Source organism: Gymnoscopelus braueri (assembly GCF_963280865.1).
Source record: "Gymnoscopelus braueri genome assembly, chromosome: 10".
NCBI classification, from domain to species: Eukaryota; Metazoa; Chordata; class Actinopteri; order Myctophiformes; family Myctophidae; genus Gymnoscopelus; species Gymnoscopelus braueri.
In genome coordinates this window covers 170,001-192,571 of record NC_137611.1, presented here as the reverse complement: position 1 = coordinate 192,571, position 22,571 = coordinate 170,001, and the positions used below count along the sequence as shown (strand labels likewise).

Here is a 22,571-nt window from a genome sequence, read left to right as displayed (position 1 = left end):
CATCTTCCTAATCTCTCGCATCTTGCTTGGCTGTGACATCACCTGTGAAGTATCTGACACAAAAATAAAATATAGTGTAGCTAAGCAGTAAGCACAAGCCAGTCATGTGTGAATTAAATAAACATGTTCCAACTAAATCTGTAATTCTGTAAATACAACACACACACACACACACACACACACACACACACACACACACACACACACACACACACACACACACACACACACACACTTCACATCTTCATCTTTAGGCTATAGTTCAACATCTAGTTATCTAGTTTGTGCAGCATTTCACATTTAAAAACACAGCCAACAACATTAGTGTATTGATAAAACATTTAATACATGCTGTCTTACCTGTCTTTGTAGCCTGAGTCCATTAAAATGGCTACCAGGGGCGGCAGTGGCCGGGTAGAGTGGCCGGGTAGAGTGAACTGGAAAATCGCAAGGTTCCCAGTTTGATCCCGGGCTGGGGCGCTCCCCTAGAGTTAGTGTCGAAGTGTCCTTGAGCAAGATGCTGAACCCCTAATTGCTCCCGATGAGCAGGTTGGTGCCTTGCATGGTTTCCTCCGCCATCGGTGTATGAATGTGTGTGTAAATGGGTTAATGGCACAATCAATGTTAAGCGCTTTGGATAAAAGCGCTATATAAATGCACCATTTGCCATTTACCCAGTACAAGGGTTGACCTTCGCCCTCGGTGGTGCTAAATCAATGACCACTCGTTGGCAGACAGTGTTGTTGACAGGTTGTGGTCCGTGTGATATGCACAGAGGCCTCGTTTCTGTTCCAGAAGGCTTTGTATCATATACAGCGAGCTGTTCCACCTTGTCTGAACGTCTTGCTGAAGATGTTTTGTGTCCTGCCCTAGCTCTGTTTGAATGTCTTCTAAGCAAGACAGTGCAACTTGAGAATGTTTATTAGTCACTATTCTCCTGAGGCGCATCCTCATCATGCGCTGGGAGAGAATCCCCTCGTGAACAACTAGCTGCAGTGTGTGCCAAGCAGCCCAAACTATCAACCGGCACCTCATCCATCGCCTTTTTCATGATGCTCGCGTTGTCTCTCAAAACCACATGTTCTTTAGCCAGCGGGATCTTCCAGTTATCCAGCATCTCCTTCATTGTGGTTTTAATCAATTCGCTGGTGTGTGAGCCCCTGCACTCATATAATATAATAATTGGTGGTATTATATACCCCCAATTGCATGAAACACTTTGTCCACCCCTCTGAACATTGTCTTCACATACATTGCACTTTGCTGCTCTGCTGCTTTTGGGCGTCTCAATTGTAAAATGTGTCCAAATTAAAGCCGTTCTTGTAAGGAAAAAAAAAGAAGATTTTTAGCAACCTCTGCTGGTCATTACCGTCATTGCAGGTCTTTAGTGCATTCCTGCATTACCCAGAATTCCATTTGTTTTCACCGGAAGGCGGAAGCGTTTCAAAAAGCAACAAAAGTTTCTGTTGTTTTATACTATCTGCGGATCGTTTCTCTTAGCCAGTGGAGCTTTAGTTACGTGAGCTGTGTTTTCTTTTGCTGTTTTTCCATCTTCAAATCCTATAATGCCATAAAAACAGCGTGAGATTCCTTTTTGTTACTAGCGCGGTAGTGCCGGAACAGGAAACCGGTGCATTTACGTTTCTGTTTTCCAGCCGGATGACGTCATTTTCACGGGAAAGACGCCCCTGTCCACTTTCAATAGAAAATATGTTTATAAAAGGCTTTCGGGGGTGAAATGCATGGAGTGGGTGTTGTGAAACATTTGCCACTCACAAAAGATATACAATTTAACTTTAGTTTTTTTGAAAAAGTTACCTAGTAAAACTTTAAGGACATGTTTTCTTTGTTTGTGCCGGCTCCACCAAACGAAAACACTTCCTTCAGAGGTGCCACAGTGCGCGTCTACAGGTAACCGGAACATATGGCCCCATTGTTTTTTCGCGGACCAGCGGTTCTTGTATTTGTTTTATTTGGTTAGAAAGAAGTTTAGGGTTAGGCATAGTTTACTGAGGTTCAGTTTAGGATTAAGGTTAGGTCAGGCATAGTTTACTGAGGTTACGTTTTGGAGTACTTGGTGAATACCGCCGGATTTGCCCCGGGGCGACTGTGTTTTTGGGCGAGCGTTTTGGCGACTGTGTTTTTGGGCGAGCGTTTTGGCGACTGTGTTTTTGGGCGAGCGTTTTGGTATTCCGTCTACAGGCTTCCCATGCTGTGAAGCCGTGAGAGAAGAGAGGAGAAGCGACGAAAGAAAGTTTGCTGGATAAGATTGTGGGATCGTTTTATTTAATAATTATTTGCTAAAACGTTTGGTTATGGGCTTACAATTGCGTGCTTATATTATATATTATATATTTATAAACCAGAGACTTTATTTTTTATCGGAACGTGGATCGGTGACGTCATGTCCTGTGTCCGATACGTGAATTCAGTCATATCGGAACCCGATACCGATATGGAATCGGCACAACTCTACAGGGAGATGCAACATTTCCCTATTTCTACTGTGGATAGGTAGAAATACATATTGTTCAGGTTATAATGTCATTAATTAATTATAATTAGTAATGATGGGTTATTAATCATCAGGCTCAGCAGTTCTACAGAGCAGAGCTCGTCTCGGCTGATGAGGCGACATCGACGGCGGAGACGGAAACCAAAGACCTCCAACATGGACAGAGTGAGAAAACACACACACACACACACACACACACACACACACACACACACACACACACACACACACATCCGATGCCTCATACAGGTAGCTCTCGGTCTGCAGGCTTCCAAATATGAACACAAGCAGTTTACATGTTTAACCAGGCTGTATAATAGCATCCTTAAGACCTGTGTGTGTGTGTGTGTGTGTGTGTGTGTGTGTGTGTGTGTGTGTGTGTGTGTGTGTGTGTGTGTGTGTGTGTCCTACAGTCGTCATCGTTCAGCAGCATCACAGACTCCACCATGTCTCTGAACATCATCACTGTCACTCTGAACATGGGTAAGAACCTTTAATAAAACACCTCTTAATTGATAATGTATTAATATACACCTTATCACTGTCAACACTATCACTGTCAACATGGGTAAGAACCTTAATAACACATTATTAATTAATTACTAATGTATGTCACCTTAATATAATGTAATTACAGAGAAGTATAACTTCCTGGGCATCAGTATAGTGGGACAGAGTAATGAGAGAGGAGATGGAGGAATCTACATCGGCTCCATCATGAAGGGTGGAGCTGTGGCCTCAGACGGACGCATTGAACCAGGAGACATGCTGCTGCAGGTGTGTGCTTATATTATTATTAATGATGCAGTTCTCTGTGTGGCCTGTAGGGTCATATATAATATTATTATTAATGATGCAGTTCTCTGTGTGGCCTGTAGGGTCATATATAATATTATTATTAATGATGCAGTTCTCTGTGTGGCCTGTAGGGTCATATATAATATTATTATTAATGATGCAGTTCTCTGTGTGGCCTGTAGGGTCATATATAATATTATTATTAATGATGCAGTTCTCTGTGTGGCCTGTAGGGTCATATATAATATTATTATTATTAATGATGCAGTTCTCTGTGTGGCCTGTAGGGTCATATATATTATTATTATTAATGATGCAGTTCTCTCTGTGGCCTGTAGGGTCATATTTAATATTATTAATGATGCAGTTCTATGTGTGGCCTGTAGGGTCATATATAATATTATTATTATTATGATGATGCAGTTCTCTGTGTGGCCTGTAGGGTCATATATAATATTATTATTAATGATGCAGTTCTCTGTGTGGCCTGTAGGGTCATATGTAATATTATTATTAATGATGCAGTTCTCTGTGTGGCCTGTAGGGTCATATATATTATTATTATTATTAATGATGCAGTTCTCTGTGTGGCCTGTAGGGTCATATGTAATATTATTATTAATGATGCAGTTCTCTGTGTGGCCTGTAGGGTCATATATATTATTATTATTATTATTATTATTATTATTATTATTATTATTATTATTATTATTAATGATGCAGTTCTCTGTGTGGCCTGTAGGGTCATATATATTATTATTATTATTATTAATGATGCAGTTCTCTGTGTGGCCTGTAGGGTCATATATAATATTATTAATGATGCAGTTCTCTGTGTGGCCTGTAGGGTCATATATAATATTATTAATGATGCAGTTCTCTGTGTGGCCTGTAGGTGAACGACATCAACTTTGAGAACATGAGTAACGATGACGCTGTCCGAGTTCTTAGAGACATTGTGCACAAGCCGGGGTGAGTCACACACACACACACACACACACACACACACACACACACACACACACACACACACACACACACACACACACACACACACACACACACACACAGCCAAATGTATCTCGGGTCCCGCCCACCCGAACCTCTGAATGACATATTGTAGTGTATAGAACCTCTGAATGACATCATATTGTAGTGTATAGAACCTCTGAATGACATCATATTGTAGTGTATAGAACCTCTGAATGACATATTGTAGTGTATAGAACCTCTGAATGACATCATATTGTAGTATATAGAACCTCTGAATGACATCATATTGTAGTCCTAACAGTGTGTTATCTCCACCAGGCCCATCACACTGGCCCTCATTTATCAACGCGGTGTAGACCAAATAATGGGCATCAGCGCAACTTTTGGCATTTATCAACATATCCTGACGTTGAGTTTAGCGTACATTACATTATGTATGTAATGTAATGTTGAGTTTAGCGTACATTACATTATGTATGTAATGTAATGTTGAGTTTAGCGTACATTACATTATGTATGTAATGTAATGTTGAGTTTAGCGTACGGCACGCTTAGTCTCACGACAGGTCGAGAGCAGTTGTAGACTTTGGCTGAACCCGTTTGTTCCATCCTAGACATGCAGAGCAGCATTGTCTGACCGTCTGACAGGCATCTGGACACAATGTATCCACTCCAAAATGTATATATATCACACTGATAAATAATCCCTGTGAGAACATTTTATAAACTAATTTAAACAAAGTGCTTTAACAGTCATTCGGTTAAGCTTGGAGATCTCGCTACATTGGCTATTTGAAAACAGCAGATCTACAAGCTCACAACGGGTCGCATCGCGACGCGTTGTGAGCTTCTAGATCTGCTATTTTTGTCCTATATGGAGTTATACAACTTGGGCTGGGTTGAGGATATAAACCCGACGCTCCAAACCTTTGACCAGCAGGTTATTCTTCATGCTGTGGATTCATTTGGGCCACCGCGGGAGATCGGACATTTAACCGTCCCAACACACACATGTTTATAATTCATTAATCAGTGATCACTCCATAAACGTTCAGATTATTGACTGCCTTGCCTGCTATCTCTCCTTAACATGGCGTCACGGCAGTCCGTGAGGGGGGAAACATGATTGCTTTATTTTAGTGGAACTAGAACGCGCACTGCTCGTAATGGGTTAAAGGTTTCATGACATTCAGTTTTACAACACATTAAAAGTCTTTGTCATGGTCCTTCAAACGTGTATAAAAAGTTTTAACAAAAAAATCCACTCCATTGATCCATGGCAGGTGTTTTTCTCTCACATTTCTAAAGCCTTTTCAACTGCAATGAAATGCCTGCGGGTGTCGCTGTTGAGGGATTTTGCCTGTCAATCATCGCCTCTGCTCCGCCCCCCCCCCCCCCCCAAAAGGAAAGGATAGGGCAGGGGAGGGGCGAGGAGGAGAGTGGGCGGGATTAATGACCTGTGACTTCACTGCCCAAGGGCCAAGCTCAGATTTTGGGTGTAATTGAGGTCATAAAACCCCCAAAAAAACATAGAAAATGAATGTCATAGAACCTTTAAATTAATATACAAACGTATGGTATGATTTATGACGATGAGTTTGTGTGTCTATCATGTCGGCTACTTGACAAAGATTGTACCATCACGGAACCACAGAGTGCTGTGTGTGTGTGTGTGTGTGTGTGTGTGTGTGTGTGTGTGTGTGTGTGTGTGTGTGTGTGTGTGTGTGTGTGTGTGTGTGTGTGTGTGTGTGTGTGTGTGTGTGTGTGTGTGTGTGTGTGTGTGTGGCTTTGTTTGGTCGTATTCTGGTTCTTCATGTCGTAAAATGGGGAATATTTAAGGGCGTGTTATTTAAATGACGCTCGTTTCAGACGTGAGATTTATCAAAGCTCCGCCCACATGTACGCTAGGATTGGCCTATAGGATCGCTTCATAAATGTGACTTTGACGTACGGCCGACTTTATGGAAAAATATAAGCCGTTTTTTACGCTCCATTGATAAATGAGGCCCACTGACTGTAACAGTGTGTAACTGTGTGTAACAGTGTGTAGCAGTGTGTAACTGTGTGTAACCGTGTGTGTTGTCTCCACCAGGCCCATCACACTGACTGTAGCTAAGTGTTGGGACCCTAACCCTCGTAGCTGCTTCGCCCTGCCTAGGAGTGAGTTACACACACACACACACACACACACACACACACACACACACACACACACACACACACACACACACACACACACACTCTAAGAAGACACACACACACACACACTCTAAGAAGACAGAAGGAGGCACATAGATGACCTTTTACCCGTCGGTAAACAAGTGCAGACTCTCCAGACTAGAAAAAAAAAGATCTATTACTCCCCAAAAAAACATTTCAACTGCCCCTTGACAACTGCCCCTTGACAACTGCCCCTAGACAACTGCCCCTTGACAACTGCCCCTAGACAACTGCCCCTTGACAACTGCCCCTAGACAACTGCCCCTTGACAACTGCCCCTAGACAACTGCCCCTTGACAACTGCCCCTAGACAACTGCCCCTAGACAACTGCCCCTAGACAACTGCCCCTTGACAACTGCCCCTAGACAACTGCCCCTAGACAACTGCCCCTAGACAACTGCCCCTAGACAACTGCCCCTAGACAACTGCCCCTAGACAACTGCCCCTTGACAACTGCCCCTAGACAACTGCCCCTTGACAACTGCCCCTTGACAACTGCCCCTTGACAACTGCCCCTTGACAACTGCCCCTAGACAACTGCCCCTTGACAACTGCCCCTTGACAACTGCCCCTTGACAACTGCCCCTAGACAACTGCCCCTAGACAACTGCCCCTAGACAACTGCCCCTTGACAACTGCCCCTTGACAACTGCCCCTTGACAACTGCCCCTAGACAACTGCCCCTAGACAACTGCCCCTAGACAACTGCCCCTAGACAACTGCCCCTAGACAACTGCCCCTAGACAACTGCCCCTAGACAACTGCCCCTTGACAACTGCCCCTAGACAACTGCCCCTAGACAACTGCCCCTTGACAACTGCCCCTTGACAACTGCCCCTTGACAACTGCCCCTTGACAACTGCCCCTTGACAACTGCCCCTAGACAACTGCCCCTAGACAACTGCCCCTTGACAACTGCCCCTAGACAACTGCCCCTTGACAACTGCCCCTTGACAACTGCCCCTTGACAACTGCCCCTTGACAACTGCCCCTAGACAACTGCCCCTAGACAACTGCCCCTTGACAACTGCCCCTTGACAACTGCCCCTAGACAACTGCCCCTTGACAACTGCCCCTTGACAACTGCCCCTAGACAACTGCCCCTAGACAACTGCCCCTTGACAACTAACCCTTGACAACTGCCCCTAGACAACTGCAACGGCAGCGCCCCAGCTCCTGTGATCATCCTAATGATAAAAACGCAAGACTTGGCATAAGTCACATATGGCTCCTACATTATATGTTATATCTTCTATCTTCTATGTTCTATCTCCTACATTATATGTTATATGTTATATCTTCTATGTTCTATCTCCAGGTGAGCCCATCCGGCCCATAGACCCAGCTGCCTGGGTGTCTCACACAGCAGCCATGACGGGGGTCTACCCCGCCTACGGCATGAGCCCCTCCATGAGCACCGTCACCTCCACCAGCTCCTCCATCAGCTCCTCCATCCCAGAGACAGAGCGTACGTTTATATACATTTATAGCCTTGACCCTGACCTTAACCCTGACCCTAACCCTGACCCTTTATACCTACCAAACCCTGACCTTAACCCTGACCTTTATACCTACCTAACCCTAACCCTTTATACCTACCAAACATAGTGTGGGGTTAGGTAAATAGTACATAGTGTGGGGTTAGGTAAATAGTAAATGGTAAATGGTGCATTTATATAGCGCTTTTATCCAAAGCGCTTTACATTGATTGTGCCATTAACCCATTCACACACACACATTCATACACCGATGGCGGAGGAAACCATGCAAGGCACCAACCTGCTCATCGGGAGCAATTAGGGGTTCAGCGTCTTGCTCAAGGACACTTCGACACTAACTCTAGGGGAGCGCCCCAGCCCGGGATCGAACTGGGAACCTTGCGGTTTTCCAGTTCACACTACCCGGCCACTCTACCCCTGAGCCACTGCCGCCCCTAGTACATAGTGTGGGGTTAGGTAAATAGTACATAGTGTGGGGTTAGGTAAATAGTACATAGTGTGGGGTTAGGTAAATAGTACATAGTGTAGGGTTAGGTAAATAGTACATAGTGTGGGGTTAGGTAAATAGTACATAGTGTGGGGTTAGGTAAATAGTACATAGTGTGGGGTTAGATAAATAGTACATAGTGTAGGGTTAGGTAAATAGTACATAGTGTGGGGTTAGGTAAATAGTACATAGTGTGGGGTTAGGTAAATAGTACATAGTGTGGGGTTAGGTAAATAGTACATAGTGTGGGGTTAGGTAAATAGTACATAGTGTGGGGTTAGGTAAATAGTACATAGTGTAGGGTTAGGTAAATAGTACATAGTGTAGGGTTAGGTAAATAGTACATAGTGTGGGGTTAGGTAAATAGTACATAGTGTGGGGTTAGGTAAATAGTACATAGTGTAGGGTTAGGTAAATAGTACATAGTGTGGGGTTAGGTAAATAGTACATAGTGTGGGGTTAGGTAAATAGTACATAGTGTGGGGTTAGGTAAATAGTACATAGTGTAGGGTTAGGTAAATAGTACATAGTGTGGGGTTAGGTAAATAGTACATAGTGTGGGGTTAGGTAAATAGTACATAGTGTGGGGTTAGGTAAATAGTACATAGTGTGGGGTTAGGTAAATAGTACATAGTGTGGGGTTAGGTAAATAGTACATAGTGTAGGGTTAGGTAAATAGTACATAGTGTGGGGTTAGGTAAATAGTACATAGTGTGGGGTTAGGTAAATAGTACATAGTGTAGGGTTAGGTAAATAGTACATAGTGTGGGGTTAGGTAAATAGTACATAGTGTAGGGTTAGGTAAATAGTACATAGTGTGGGGTTAGGTAAATAGTACATAGTGTGGGGTTAGGTAAATAGTACATAGTGTGGGGTTAGGTAAATAGTACATAGTGTGGGGTTAGGTAAATAGTACATAGTGTGGGGTTAGGTAAATAGTACATAGTGTGGGGTTACACACTATGTACTATACAATTAATGAGCCACGTCCTGAAAGCAAAGCAGAAACTCAACATAAAATACCAAAATCTTACGACCAATGGCTACAAGATGGACCAGCCTGTGATGTGATGACGTCCAGCTGTCCATCCACAGTGACATGTTGTCCTCTCTCTGTGTGTTCTATAGGTTTAGATGACTTCCAGCTGTCCATCCACAGTGACATGTTGTCCTCTGTGTGTTCTATAGGTTTAGATGACGTCCAGCTGTCCATCCACAGTGACATGTTGTCCTCTCTCTATGTGTTCTATAGGTTTAGATGACGTCCAGCTGTCCATCCACAGTGACATGTTGTCCTCTCTCTGTGTGTTCTATAGGTTTTGATGACTTCCAGCTGTCCATCCACAGTGACATGTTGTCATCTCTCTGTGTGTTCTATAGGTTTAGATGACTTCCAGCTGTCCATCCACAGTGACATGTTGTCCTCTCTCTGTGTGTTCTATAGGTTTAGATGACGTCCAGCTGTCCATCCACAGTGACATGTTGTCCTCTCTCTGTGTGTTCTATAGGTTTAGATGACGTCCAGCTGTCCATCCACAGTGACATGTTGTCTTCTCTCTGTGTGTTCTATAGGTTTAGATGACGTCCAGCTGTCCATCCACAGTGACATGTTGTCCTCTCTCTGTGTGTTCTATAGGTTTAGATGACTGTCCATCCACAGTGACATGTTGTCCTCTCTCTGTGTGTTCTATAGGTTTTGATGACTTCCAGCTGTCCATCCACAGTGACATGTTGTCCTCTCTCTGTGTGTTCTATAGGTTTAGATGACTGTCCATCCACAGTGACATGTTGTCCTCTCTCTGTGTGTTCTATAGGTTTAGATGACTGTCCATCCACAGTGACATGTTGTCCTCTCTCTGTGTGTTCTATAGGTTTTGATGACTTCCAGCTGTCCATCCACAGTGACATGTTGTCCTCTCTCTGTGTGTTCTATAGGTTTTGATGACTTCCAGCTGTCCATCCACAGTGACATGTCGACGGTAGCCAAAGCCATGGCGTCCCCAGAGTCCGGTCTGGAGGTCAGAGACAGGATGTGGCTGAAGATCACCATCGCCAACGCATTCATCGGTACGACGCCCACCTCTGACATCATCATGACCCCTGACCTCACTACTCTGACATCATCATGACCTCTGACCTCTCTACTCTGACCATGTTGTGAATGAATCATCATCAGATGATCACTCTGACCTCTGACCTTTGATTGATTGATTGAATATTTTATTAGGTAAAACAGCACAGTTACATTTAAAATACTTTGTCTAACAGGTCCGTTCATAAAAGTCCTTGCGGACTTGTTTCCAATGAGGGCCTTGGTATTTAATTCATAGACATATATAGTGGCACCACAGTTCAAATATCATTACAAAATAAACAGCCAAAAAAATATATAACACTATGTACAACAAAAAAATTAAAAGAGGGGAAAAATAAATATGTACAAGAACAGGGGGGGGGGGGGGTCTGCTGTCTAACGGGAAAATGGTACTACCTCCACCTTTGGCCTCCTGAAAGGTGATTTTTTTAAGGCTCTTTTCACCTCATCATGTTTTAATGTGTTCACTACTCTGACCTCTGACCTCATCATGTTTTAATGTGTTCACTACTCTGACCTCTGACCTCATCATGTTTTAATGTGTTCACTACTCTGACCTCTGACCTCATCATGTTTTAATGTGTTCACTACTCTGACCTCTGACCTCATCATGTTTTAATGTGTTCACTACTCTGACCTCTGACCTCATCATGTTTTAATGTGTTCACTACTCTGACCTCTGACCTCATCATGTTTTAATGAGTTCACTACTCTGACCTCTGACCTCATCATGTTTTAATGTGTTCACTACTCTGACCTCTGACCTCATCATGTTTTAATGTGTTCACTACTCTGACCTCTGACCTCATCATGTTTTAGGACCCCCAAACTGATGTATTAGGCCGCGGACCCCCATTAGAAAAGAAGATGTGCCAGGGACCCCCAGAAGAGAAGATTGGTCCAAATGTTTCCAAAATATCGATCTACAAGCTCACAAGGCGTTGCAATGCCTTGTGAGCTTGAAGATGGGATATTTTGAAGAAGAAACTAGTCTTTAGGTGTTGATGCTACATTAATAACCAGCTGGTCCAAGTGTCCTTGAGCAAGACTCCTGACTCCTAACTCCTAACTCCTACTGCTCTGCAGGGCAGCCATCAGCTGGGTTGAGCCGAAACCAAATGTCCCCACCGGGGGACCCCCACCGGGGGACCACCGGGGGACCACCGGGGGACCCCCACCGGGGGACCGCACTTTGAGAAGCAGTGTTTTTAGATTGTCTCAGATGTGGTGGACTGGCTGTTCATCATGTGGAAGGGTTCTCTAACTGTGTGTGTGTGTGTGTGTGTGTGTGTGTGTGTGTGTGTGTGTGTGTGTGTGTGTGTGTGTGTGTGTGTGTGTGTGTGTGTGTGTGTGTGTGTGTGTGTGTAGGCTCAGACGTAGTGGACTGGCTCTTCCACCATGTTGAAGGGTTCTCAGACCGGAGGGAGAGCAGGAAGTACGCCAGCAACCTGCTGAAGGCTGGATTCATCCGCCACACCGTCAACAAGATCACCTTCTCTGAACAGTGTTACTACATCTTTGGAGACCTGTGTGGTAGTGAGTTAACACACACACACACACACACACACACACACACACACACACACACACACACACACACACCCAGAGTGTGTACAGTGTTACTACTGTGTGTAGTACGTACTGTAACACTGGACTCAACTGTTGACCGTTTGTTTTAGGTTGTTTTTAAAAGTTCCAACAAACAACTGTCTCTCTGTATGTCTCTAATTGACCCTCTGTATGTCTCTAATTGACCCTCTGTATGTCTGTAATTGACCCTCTGTATGTCTGTAATTGACCCTCTGTATGTCTCTAATTGACCCTCTGTATGTCTGTAATTGACCCTCTGTATGTCTGTAATTGACCCTCTGTATGTCTTTAATTGACCCTCTGTATGTCTCTAATTGACCCTCTGTATGTCTCTAATCGTCTCTCTGTATGTCTCTAATTGTGTCTCTGTATGTCTATAATTGTGTCTCTGTATGTCTATAATTGACCCTCTGTATGTCTCTAATTGTCTCTGTATGTCTCTAATTGACCCTCTGTATGTCTCTAATTGTCTCTCTGTATGTCTATAATTGACCCTCTGTATGTCTCTAATTGTGTCTCTGTATGTCTATAATTGACCCTCTGTATGTCTCTAATTGTCTCTCTGTATGTCTATAATTGACCCTCTGTATGTCTCTAATTGTCTCTCTGTATGTCTCTAATTGACCCTCTGTATGTCTATAATTGTCTCTCTGTATGTCTATAATTGACCCTCTGTATGTCTCTAATTGTGTCTCTGTATGTCTATAATTGACCCTCTGTATGTCTCTAATTGTCTCTGTATGTCTATAATTGTCTCTGTATGTCTCTAATGGTCTCTCTGTATGTCTCTAATTGACTCTCTGTATGTCTCTAATTGACCCTCTGTATGTCTCTAATTGTCTCTCTGTATGTCTATAATTGTCTCTGTATGTCTCTAATTGTCTCTCTGTATGTCTCTAATTGTCTCTCTGTATGTCTATAATTGTCCATGTCTCTGTATGTCTCAAATTGTCTCTCTGTATGTCTCTAATTGTCCATGTCTCTGTATGTCTCTAATTGTCCATGTCTCTGTATGTCTCTAATTGTCCCTCTGTATGTCTCTAATTGTCTCAATCCATGTCTCTAATTGTCCATGTCTCTGTATGTCTCTAATTGTCCCTCTGTATGTCTCTAATTGTCTCAATCCATGTCTCTAATTGTCCATGTCTCTGTATGTCTCTAATTGTCCATGTCTCTGTATGTCTCTAATTGTCCATGTCTCTAATTGTGCCTCTGTATGTGTCTAATTGTCCATGTCTATGTATGTCTCTAATTGTCCCTCTGTATGTCTCTAATTGTCCATGTCTCTGTATGTCTCTAATTGTCCATGTCTCTGTATGTCTCTAATTGTCTCTCTGTATGTCTCTAATTGTCCATGTCTCTAATTGTCCATGTCTATGTATGTCTCTAATTGTCTCTATGTATGTCTCTAATTGTCCATGTCTCTGTATGTCTCTAATTGTTCATGTATCTGTATATCTCCAAGTGTCTCTCTGTATGTCTCTAATTGTCCATGTCTCTGTATGTCTCTAATTGTCCATGTCTCTGTATGTCTCTAATTGTCTCTCTGTATGTCTCTAATTGTCCATGTCTCTAATTGTCCATGTCTATGTATGTCTCTAATTGTCTCTATGTATGTCTCTAATTGTCCATGTCTCTGTATGTCTCTAATTGTTCATGTATCTGTATATCTCCAAGTGTCTCTCTGTATGTCTCTAATTGTCCATGTCTATGTATGTCTCTAATTGTTCATGTCTCTGTATGTCTCCAATTGTCTCTCTGTATGTCTCTAATTGTCCATGTCTATGTATGTCTCTATGTATGTCTCTAATTTTTCATGTCTCTGTATGTCTCTAATTGTCCATGTCTCTGTATGTCTCTAATTGTCCATTTCTCTGTATGTCTCTAATTGTCCATGTCTATGTATGTCTCTAATTGTCCATGTCTATGTATGTCTCTAATTGTCTCTATGTATGTCTCTAATTGTCCATGTCTATAGACTGGGAGCGCCATGGAGGACGGCCGCTTCCGTACGCGCTCCGTAACATCGCAACGTTTTTCCATCTTTTTAGTATTTTTTAGCCTTCTCTTTTTTCCCTACACCGTCGCGTGTCTAAGGAGTTATGACAGACAAGCACTTATGGACATCAGCACAGTGATTACACACAGAATTCCGGACTTTTTTGCCGAAAACCTTCCACCCGGCTGGGTGGGGGGAGGGGTTCCCTTTGTTCCGGCTGGAACAACAACAACAAACCCAAGGCGACGGAAAAGACGACCCGGGCGACGAGGGACAAGAGCGGGTCTCCTCGTAAGAACAACAAAACGTGGATATAAACCTGCACTGCCTTCAATCCTGCTAGCGAACGTTAGATCTCTGTGTGAATCAAGAACAGTGACCACTATGGACGACTTACTAGCGCGCGTAAAGTATAACAGTGAGACAAGGAACACTTCCATTGTTGTGCTAACAGAGACGTGGCTAACGGAGTTAGCATCTGATTCTTCTATCACTCCTCCTGGCTTCACCGTGTATAGAAAAGACAGAGACACTGTACTAAGCGGTAAGCAACGTGGGGGGGGAGTTTGTGCCTTGATCAACAACAACTGGTGCAAAGATGTTAAAATCCTAGATAGTCACTGCTCACCAGACCTTGAACTTTTAATCATAGCCTGCCGTCCTTTCTACCTACCACGCGACTTCAGCATTGTGATTGTAGCCGTTGTTTACATTCATCCTGGAGCTAATAAGGACACAGCTATGAGGGAATTACACCAGGCGATCAGTGCACAAGAAAATCGCCACCCGGACTGCGCAGTCATCTGCCTAGGCGGCTTCAACCGGACAGACTTAAAAAAGGTCTTTCCCAAATTCCACCAGCATGTCGCCTGCAGTACCCGTGGTGACAATATTCTTGACCACTGCTACACGCCCTTCAAGGATGGATACAAAGCTCTCCGCCGCCCACCGCTAGGAAGCTCTGACCACGACGCCATCCAGCTGCTACCTGCCTACAAACGGAGGCTAAAAAGGGAGCCGGTCGTTGAGAAGGAAATCCGAATCTGGTCTGAGGACACAGACGCTATGCTACAATCCTGCTTCTACCAGACTGACTGGGGGATGTTTAAGAACGCCGCTGGGAATAACATCAACGAACTCTCAGACTCAGTCACTGGCTTTATCAGTATGTGCATAGATGACATAGTCCCAAAAAAGACAGTTCGGATCTATCCCAATCAGAAACCATGGATGGACAGCGGAGTACGTGCACATCTGCATGAACGGGATGCTGGTTTCAAATCTGGCGACGTGGAAACGCGCAACACGACGCGCGCGGCCCTAAACAGCGCCATCAGGAAGGCGAAAAAGGCCTACACAAAAAAGATGCAAGACAAACTCAGCAATGGCGACATCAGGAGCACATGGCAGGCGGTACACACCTTGACAGACTGCAAAACAAGAACCAGAAGCGAGGTGAACCCGCCTGCCTCCCTCCCCAACGAACTGAACACTTTCTACGGCCGGTTTGAGATCAGCTCCAACCGCGGCAGCCAAGCGGGGCCATCAGCAGCACCAGCAGAGGAGAACCCTCTAACCATCTCGGAGAGAGAAGTGCGTACAGCCTTCACACGGGTCAACATCCACAAGGCAGCCGGACCTGATGGGATTCCAGGCCGGGTCCTTAAGACATGTGCAGACCAGCTGGCGGGTGTCTTCGCTGACATCTTTAACCTCTCCCTCTCCCTGGCTGTGGTCCCTGCAGGGTTCAAAATGTCAACCATTGTGCCCATTCCCAAAAAGGCCAAAGTGACATGCCTGAACGACTGGAGACCTGTTGCTCTCACCCCGATCGTCAGCAAGTGTTTCGAGAAACTGGTGAGGGAATACATCAGCTCCACGCTACCTGCCTCGCTGGATCCGTGGCAGTATGCATACCGCAAAAACAGATCCACCGACGACGCTATTGCCATGGCTCTCCACACCGTCCTCTCGCACATGGACAACAAGCTGCTGAAGGAAAAATATGTACGTATGCTGTTCGTGGACTACAGCTCAGCATTCAACACCATTGTCCCAGCAATACTTGACAAAAAGCTCAGAGACCTAGGGCTACACCCAAGCATGTGCGATTGGATACAGGACTTCTTGTCCAGCCGACATCAGGTGGTGAGAATGGGCAGCATCACATCCGACCCCCTGACCCTCAACACCGGAGCACCCCAGGGATGCGTGCTGAGCCCTCTCCTCTACTCCCTGTACACGTATGACTGCATAGCCACACATGTCTCCAACACCATCATAAAGTACGCGGACGACACGACAGTGATAGGCCGAATCGTCAACAACGACGAGTCTGACTACAGAGAGGAGATCAAATCACTGGCACACTGGTGCCGGGAGAACAACCTCTCTCTTAACGTCGACAAGACCAAAGAACTGATCGTGGACTTCAGGAGGCCGCGGAGAGACCATGCGCCCATCCTCATCGACGGTGCTGCAGTGGAAAGGGTCAGCGAGTTCAAGTTCCTCGGAGTACACATCGAGGAGGACCTCAAATGGGAGACGCACTCCACACACGTGAGGAAAAAGGCTCAGCAGCGACTGTACTGGCTCCGCCGCCTGAAGAAGCTCGGAGTAGGACAACGCATCCTCAGGCTGTACTACAACAGTTCTGTTGAAGGCATCCTAACAGGCTGTGTCACGGCCTGGTACGGGAACTGCACTGCCCGAGAAAAGATCAGCCTACAACGAGTAGTGCGATCGGCAGAGCGGATAATGGGAATCGAGCTCCCAGCGCTCCAGGAACTGTACAAAAAGCGGTGCGTGGTCAAAGCCAAGCGCATCATCAAGGACAAGCACCACCCAAGTCACAGACTGTTCAACCCCCTACAACGACCGCGACCGGGCAAGGGGCTCTACCGCAGTATCAAGAGTTCCACCACCAGCTTTTGGTGTAGTTTCAATCCAGCTGCTGTCAGAATGCTGAATGGGGCATAAGCCTGGATGAGGCATGGGCCTTGTTCAGCAGCCTGACAGCAGGCGGCGCAGACTTTTTCTGGCTCTTCCTGAACACACCTGTGGATTATACCAGGGACAATGACTTGGACTTTAGCCCCCCCTCGGACACACCTGTGGACTACACCAGGTACAAATGACTTTTTGTTGCACTCCCTCATGGAGCTACTTGCGGATTATACTAGGGTCAGTCCACTCTAGGTGGACACGCACTGACCTTTTGCACCTTAATCCCTTGTATAACGCACTGACTTTTTTTTTGGTCTTTTTTTATTGTGCTCCTTTTCCTCTAAGCACCTTAACGTCCATTGTCTATCATGCACAGTATAAGTATAACATGCACAGTATACAATACATTGCTGCTATGCTCAGGCACCTTAGTTTTTTTTTTATTAGGTTTTTGTAAATATGTAGATAACTTGTCTGGCCTTCTGTTGCTCTCTTGTTTTGATCTCCTTCCCACCTGCCCCCCACCCTCTTCTTCTCCCCCCCCCCCTCTTCTTTCTATGGAAACTAACGTTGCGATGGGAACGATGTACAAAAAAGAATTTCACCCACTTTTTTACCTTGTAAACCTGTGATGTGACAATAAAACTGATTCTGATTCTGATTCTGATGTATGTCTCTAATTGTCTCTATATATGTCTCTAATTGTCCATGTCTATGTATGTCTCTAATTGTCCATGTCTCTCTATGTCTCTAATTGTCCATGTCTATGTATGTCTCTAATTGTCCATGTCTATGTATGTCTCTAATTGTCCATGTCTTTGTATGTCTCTAATTGTCCATGTCTCTAATTGTCCCTCTGTATGTCTCTAATTGTCTCTCTGTATGTCTCTAATTGTCTCTCTGTATGTCTCTAATTGTCCATGTCTATGTATGTCTCTAAGTGTCCATGTCTCTGTATGTCTCTAATTGTCCATGTCTATGTATGTCTCTAATTGTCCATGTCTATGTATGTCTCTAATTGTCCATGTCTATGTATGTCTCTAATTGTCTCTATGTATGTCTCTAATTGTCCATGTCTCTCTATGTCTCTAATTGTCCATGTCTCTAATTGTCTCTATGTATGTCTCTAATTGTCCATGTCTCTCTATGTCTCTAATTGTCCATGTCTCTGTATGTCTCTAATTGTCTCTCTGTATGTCTCTAATTGTCCATGTCTCTAATTGTCTCTATGTATGTCTCTAATTGTCCATGTCTCTGTATGTCTCTAATTGTCTCTATGTATGTCTCTAATTGTCTCTATGTATGTCTCTAATTGTCCATGTCTATGTATGTCTCTAATTGTCCATGTCTCTGTATGTCTCTAATTGTCTCTATGTATGTCTCTAATTGTCTCTATGTATGTCTCTAATTGTCTCTGTATGTCTCTAATTGTCCATGTCTATGTATGTCTCTAATTGTCCATGTCTCTGTATGTCTTTAATTGTCTCTATGTATGTCTCTAATTGCCTCTGTATGTCTCTAATTGTCTCTGTATGTCTCTAATTGTCCCTTCTTGTCCTCCAGACATGACCCACCTGTCTCTCCAGGACCATGATGGGTCCAGTGGGGGGGCTTCGGACCAGGACACCGTGCCCCCCCTCCCCCACCCCGGGTCGGCCCCCTGGCCCATGCCGCTGCCTTACCAGTTCCCCTTCACCCCCCCGTCCCCATCCCCCCACCCCTTCCCAGCAGGGGGCAGCGCAGGCAGCCAGCACAGTGGTGAGTTCTCTACTCCAGTGGTTGTCATAGATACGTTATATAGTATATATAGATAGTGGTTGTCATAGATACGTTGGCAATCTATATTTATATATGATCTATTATAATATATAATATATTATTATTATGTTACAGGAAGCAGTATATATAGTATATATAATATATATAATATATTATTATGTTACAGGAAGCAGTATATATAGTATATATAATATATATAATATATTATTATGTTACAGGAAGCAGTATATATAGTATATATAATATATATAATATATTATTATGTTACAGGAAGCAGTATATATAGTATATATAATATATATAATATATTATTATGTTACAGGAAGCAGTATATATAGTATATATAATATATATAATATATTATTATGTTACAGGAAGCAGTATATATAATATATATAATATATATAATATATTATTATGTTACAGGAAGCAGTATATATAGTATATATAATATATATAATATATTATTATGTTACAGGAAGCAGTGGGTCAAACTGCAGTAAGAACAACGAGGGGCGGAAGTCGGGAGGAAGCGGCAGCGAGTCCGGAGAGTTGCGGAGCCACCGGGCCCCCAGCGAGCGCTCTCTGGGGGCCCCCAGCGAGCGCTCTCTGGCGCCCCCCAGCGAGCGAAGCGTCCGCAGCTCCTTAAGCCACCGCAGCGTTCACTCGCTTTCCTACGGGGGGGGGCTGGTATACGGGCCCCCCGGCCTGCCCCCCCAGCCCCCCCCGGCCCCCGGGGCCCCTGGGGCCCCCCAGGGGGGCAGGGAGCTGTCCTCCGTACCGCCGGAGCTCAACGCCTCCCGCCAGTCCCTGCGCTTGGCCGTGGGAAACCCCGGGGAGTTCTTTGTGGACGTCATGTGACCATGTCATGTGACCACCCATCATGTGACCATGTCATGTGACCATGTCATGTGACCATGTCATGTGACCACCCATTATGTGACCATGTCATGTGACCATGTCATGTGACCACACACAGCTTCCTGTTGTCTTGTTTTTTTTAGTTTCTAAACGCGGGCCTTATACTTTTTTAGATCATTTGGACCACAAAGGGTAAAAAACACAATAATGATGATAATACTAAAACACTATAAATAAATCACACCCAGTGTGAAGTGCATAGTCCTATTTATAGGGCTATGCACAATTGTCATGTTTCCCTAGCCAATCACAGTCCTGAATAGACTGTGATTGGCCAATCACGGTGCAGGGTTAGGGGGGTACACTGGTGGCCAATCACAGCGCAGGATTTGGGGTGCAAATATCCAAACCTCACATATAGGGGCGGTTTCACCGCCCAAAAATATTATTATTATTATTAAAATGTATTATCCCTCTGGGAAAGTGGCGATCCAGAGGCGATCAAATGGACCAATTACAGTATTTTTTGGCCCAAATGATCTGGAATAAGGGCCCATGTTTAAAATAAAACAATCTTCCCCTTTAAACACAGAGAATGACAGAAAGGAGCCATCCTGACACTTCTGGTCTGCTTCCTTCATCCAGGAATGGAAGCAGGATTGTTGTCGTTGACAGAACTGTTGACAGAACTGTTGACAGAACTGTTGACAGAACTGTTGACAGTAGAAAATAACAACGATCACTCTCAGTCTGTATATGGTGCAGTTATGCGGGTGCACGGCTCACAAAGATTCACCACGCGTTTCGGTGTCAAGCCTTCCTCAGCGTGTATGAGGAAGGACTGTTGACAGACCGTTGACAGAACTGTTGACAGAACTGTTGACAGAACCGTTGATAGAACCGTTGATAGAACCACTGACAGAACTGTTGACAGAACCGCTCCCTCCTCTCTTTGCGCTTTTCTTCCAATTCGTGAAATCTGATTTATGCTTGGGTGTCTGAAACAGAAAACAACCAGCCTACTGTAGTAGACCTACTGTAGTAGACCTACTGTAGTAGACCTACTGTAGTAGACCTACTGTAGTAAACCTACTGTATTAGACCTACTGTAGTAGACCTACTGTAGTAGACCTACTGTAGTAGACCTACTGTATTAGACCTACTGTAGTACTAGACCTACTGTAGTAGACCTACTGTATTAGACCTACTGTAGTAGACCTACTGTAGTAGACCTACTGTAGTAAACCTACTGTACTAGACAGGTTACTTTCTGTGCAACTGGATTATAAATCAGGCATAAAGTACTTTTCTTCAGTGAAGAACCCCCCCCCCCCCCCCCCCCCCCCCCACACACCCTTCAGATGGAACCAAAGCGCCTTTTCTCTGTTTCCCCTTCCTGTTGGGGAAGGAGTTTACGTGGGGACAAGACAGAGCAAGGAGAGGACACAGGAAGTGGGAGGGGAGGAGGAGGGGAGGAGGAGGAGGGGAGGAGGAAGGAAACGAGGAGGGGAGGAGGAGGAGGGGAGGAGGAGGAGGGGAGGAGGAAGGAAACGAGGAGGGGAGGAGGAGGAGGGGAGGAGGAGGGGAGGAGGAGGGGGGAACGATGACTCCACGCTTTTCGACGTGGATGTTTTTTTTCCTTCATTCCGTCTGTCAGTCATAAACCTCATATGTCTAAAACTGTTACTTTTCAGGATTCAAATTCAAAAGCACCAAAAGTAGCAGATCTACAAGCTTTCGATCTTGTAGATCTGCTACTTTTGATCCTTTGTGTGACGCTGTAGTGTGATCATGTGATCAGGTAGGACGTTCATTTAAGAAAAAACACCAAAAGTTAGAATATGGAGAGAAGAGGTTTCTGCCCTCTTTCTTTCTCTCCCCTCCCCCCCCTCCTCCCCTCTCACTCCATCTCTTCCTTCATGTCTTTCTTCCTTCCATTCTTCCCCTCGTTGACCTCGTTGACCTCATAATAACAAAGTGAACAAACTCTAACCTGATGTTTCTATGTTTGACTTAAAGAGAGAAAGAAACTGAAAACATGTTTGTAGTGAAAAAGAGAAATAACGTCCTTCTGTAAGAATGCCTTCGTTTTATATACTGTATGTATGTCTGTGTGTGTGTATATATATATACATATATATATATATATATATACATATATGTATATGTATATATATGTATATGTATATATATATGTATATGTATATATAAATAACCCTGTGTGTGTGTATGTATGTAGCTGGTTGCAAATAGTTTTCATAATTTCAACACTAAACTTCCAGCTTGAAGAATGATTTTTAAAGCTCCATTCCGTGATCCAGAGCAGTTTGTGTCTCTGTCATAATGTATAAAAGTGAACAAAAATATTTCTTACCATGACTTTCACACTACTCTTTTACTGAGGAAATATGTCTTTTTATTTATAAATATAGTTTTATGACTTTACCTTGATGCTCTGTGTCATTTGTGTGTGTGTGTGTGTGTGTGTGTGTGTGTGTGTGTGTGTGTGTGTGTGTGTGTGTGTGTGTGTGTGTGTGTGTGTGTGTGTGTGTGTGTGTGTGTGTGTGTGTGTACAATTTTCAATTTAGGGTTAGCATTTGTAAATTGGATACAGATTAAACAAGTGAAAACTTAACTGAGTTCTCTATCCTGATTGGATAAAATTGGTATACTGACCTGAAAATGCATTTTCTGTTTAATAAAGAGCTGGAGAGACCGGTAGAGCCCTGTTACTGAACAAACACTATAGCAATGATTACTATCACAATATAGAGCTATTTAACACTGT

The 22,571-nt window shown here is 44.1% G+C and overlaps 1 protein-coding gene across 1 annotated transcript in view; it reads left to right on the top strand.

The window, feature by feature from the left end:
- Positions 1-22,226, top strand: part of LOC308094159 (segment polarity protein dishevelled homolog DVL-3-like) — a 39,818-nt gene extending 17,592 nt beyond the window's left edge. The window contains exons 6-16 of the mRNA XM_080440645.1: positions 2,590-2,680; positions 2,929-2,998; positions 3,153-3,292; positions 4,209-4,285; positions 6,399-6,466; positions 7,846-7,995; positions 10,449-10,580; positions 11,977-12,144; positions 18,707-18,901; positions 19,401-21,235; positions 21,339-22,226. Of these exons, the coding sequence (XP_080296771.1) occupies positions 2,590-2,680; positions 2,929-2,998; positions 3,153-3,292; positions 4,209-4,285; positions 6,399-6,466; positions 7,846-7,995; positions 10,449-10,580; positions 11,977-12,144; positions 18,707-18,901; positions 19,401-19,783 (1,474 nt within the window). The 3' untranslated portion in view covers positions 19,784-21,235; positions 21,339-22,226. The remainder of the gene's footprint in view (positions 1-2,589; positions 2,681-2,928; positions 2,999-3,152; positions 3,293-4,208; positions 4,286-6,398; positions 6,467-7,845; positions 7,996-10,448; positions 10,581-11,976; positions 12,145-18,706; positions 18,902-19,400; positions 21,236-21,338) is intronic.
- The last annotated feature ends 345 nt before the right edge of the window (positions 22,227-22,571 follow it).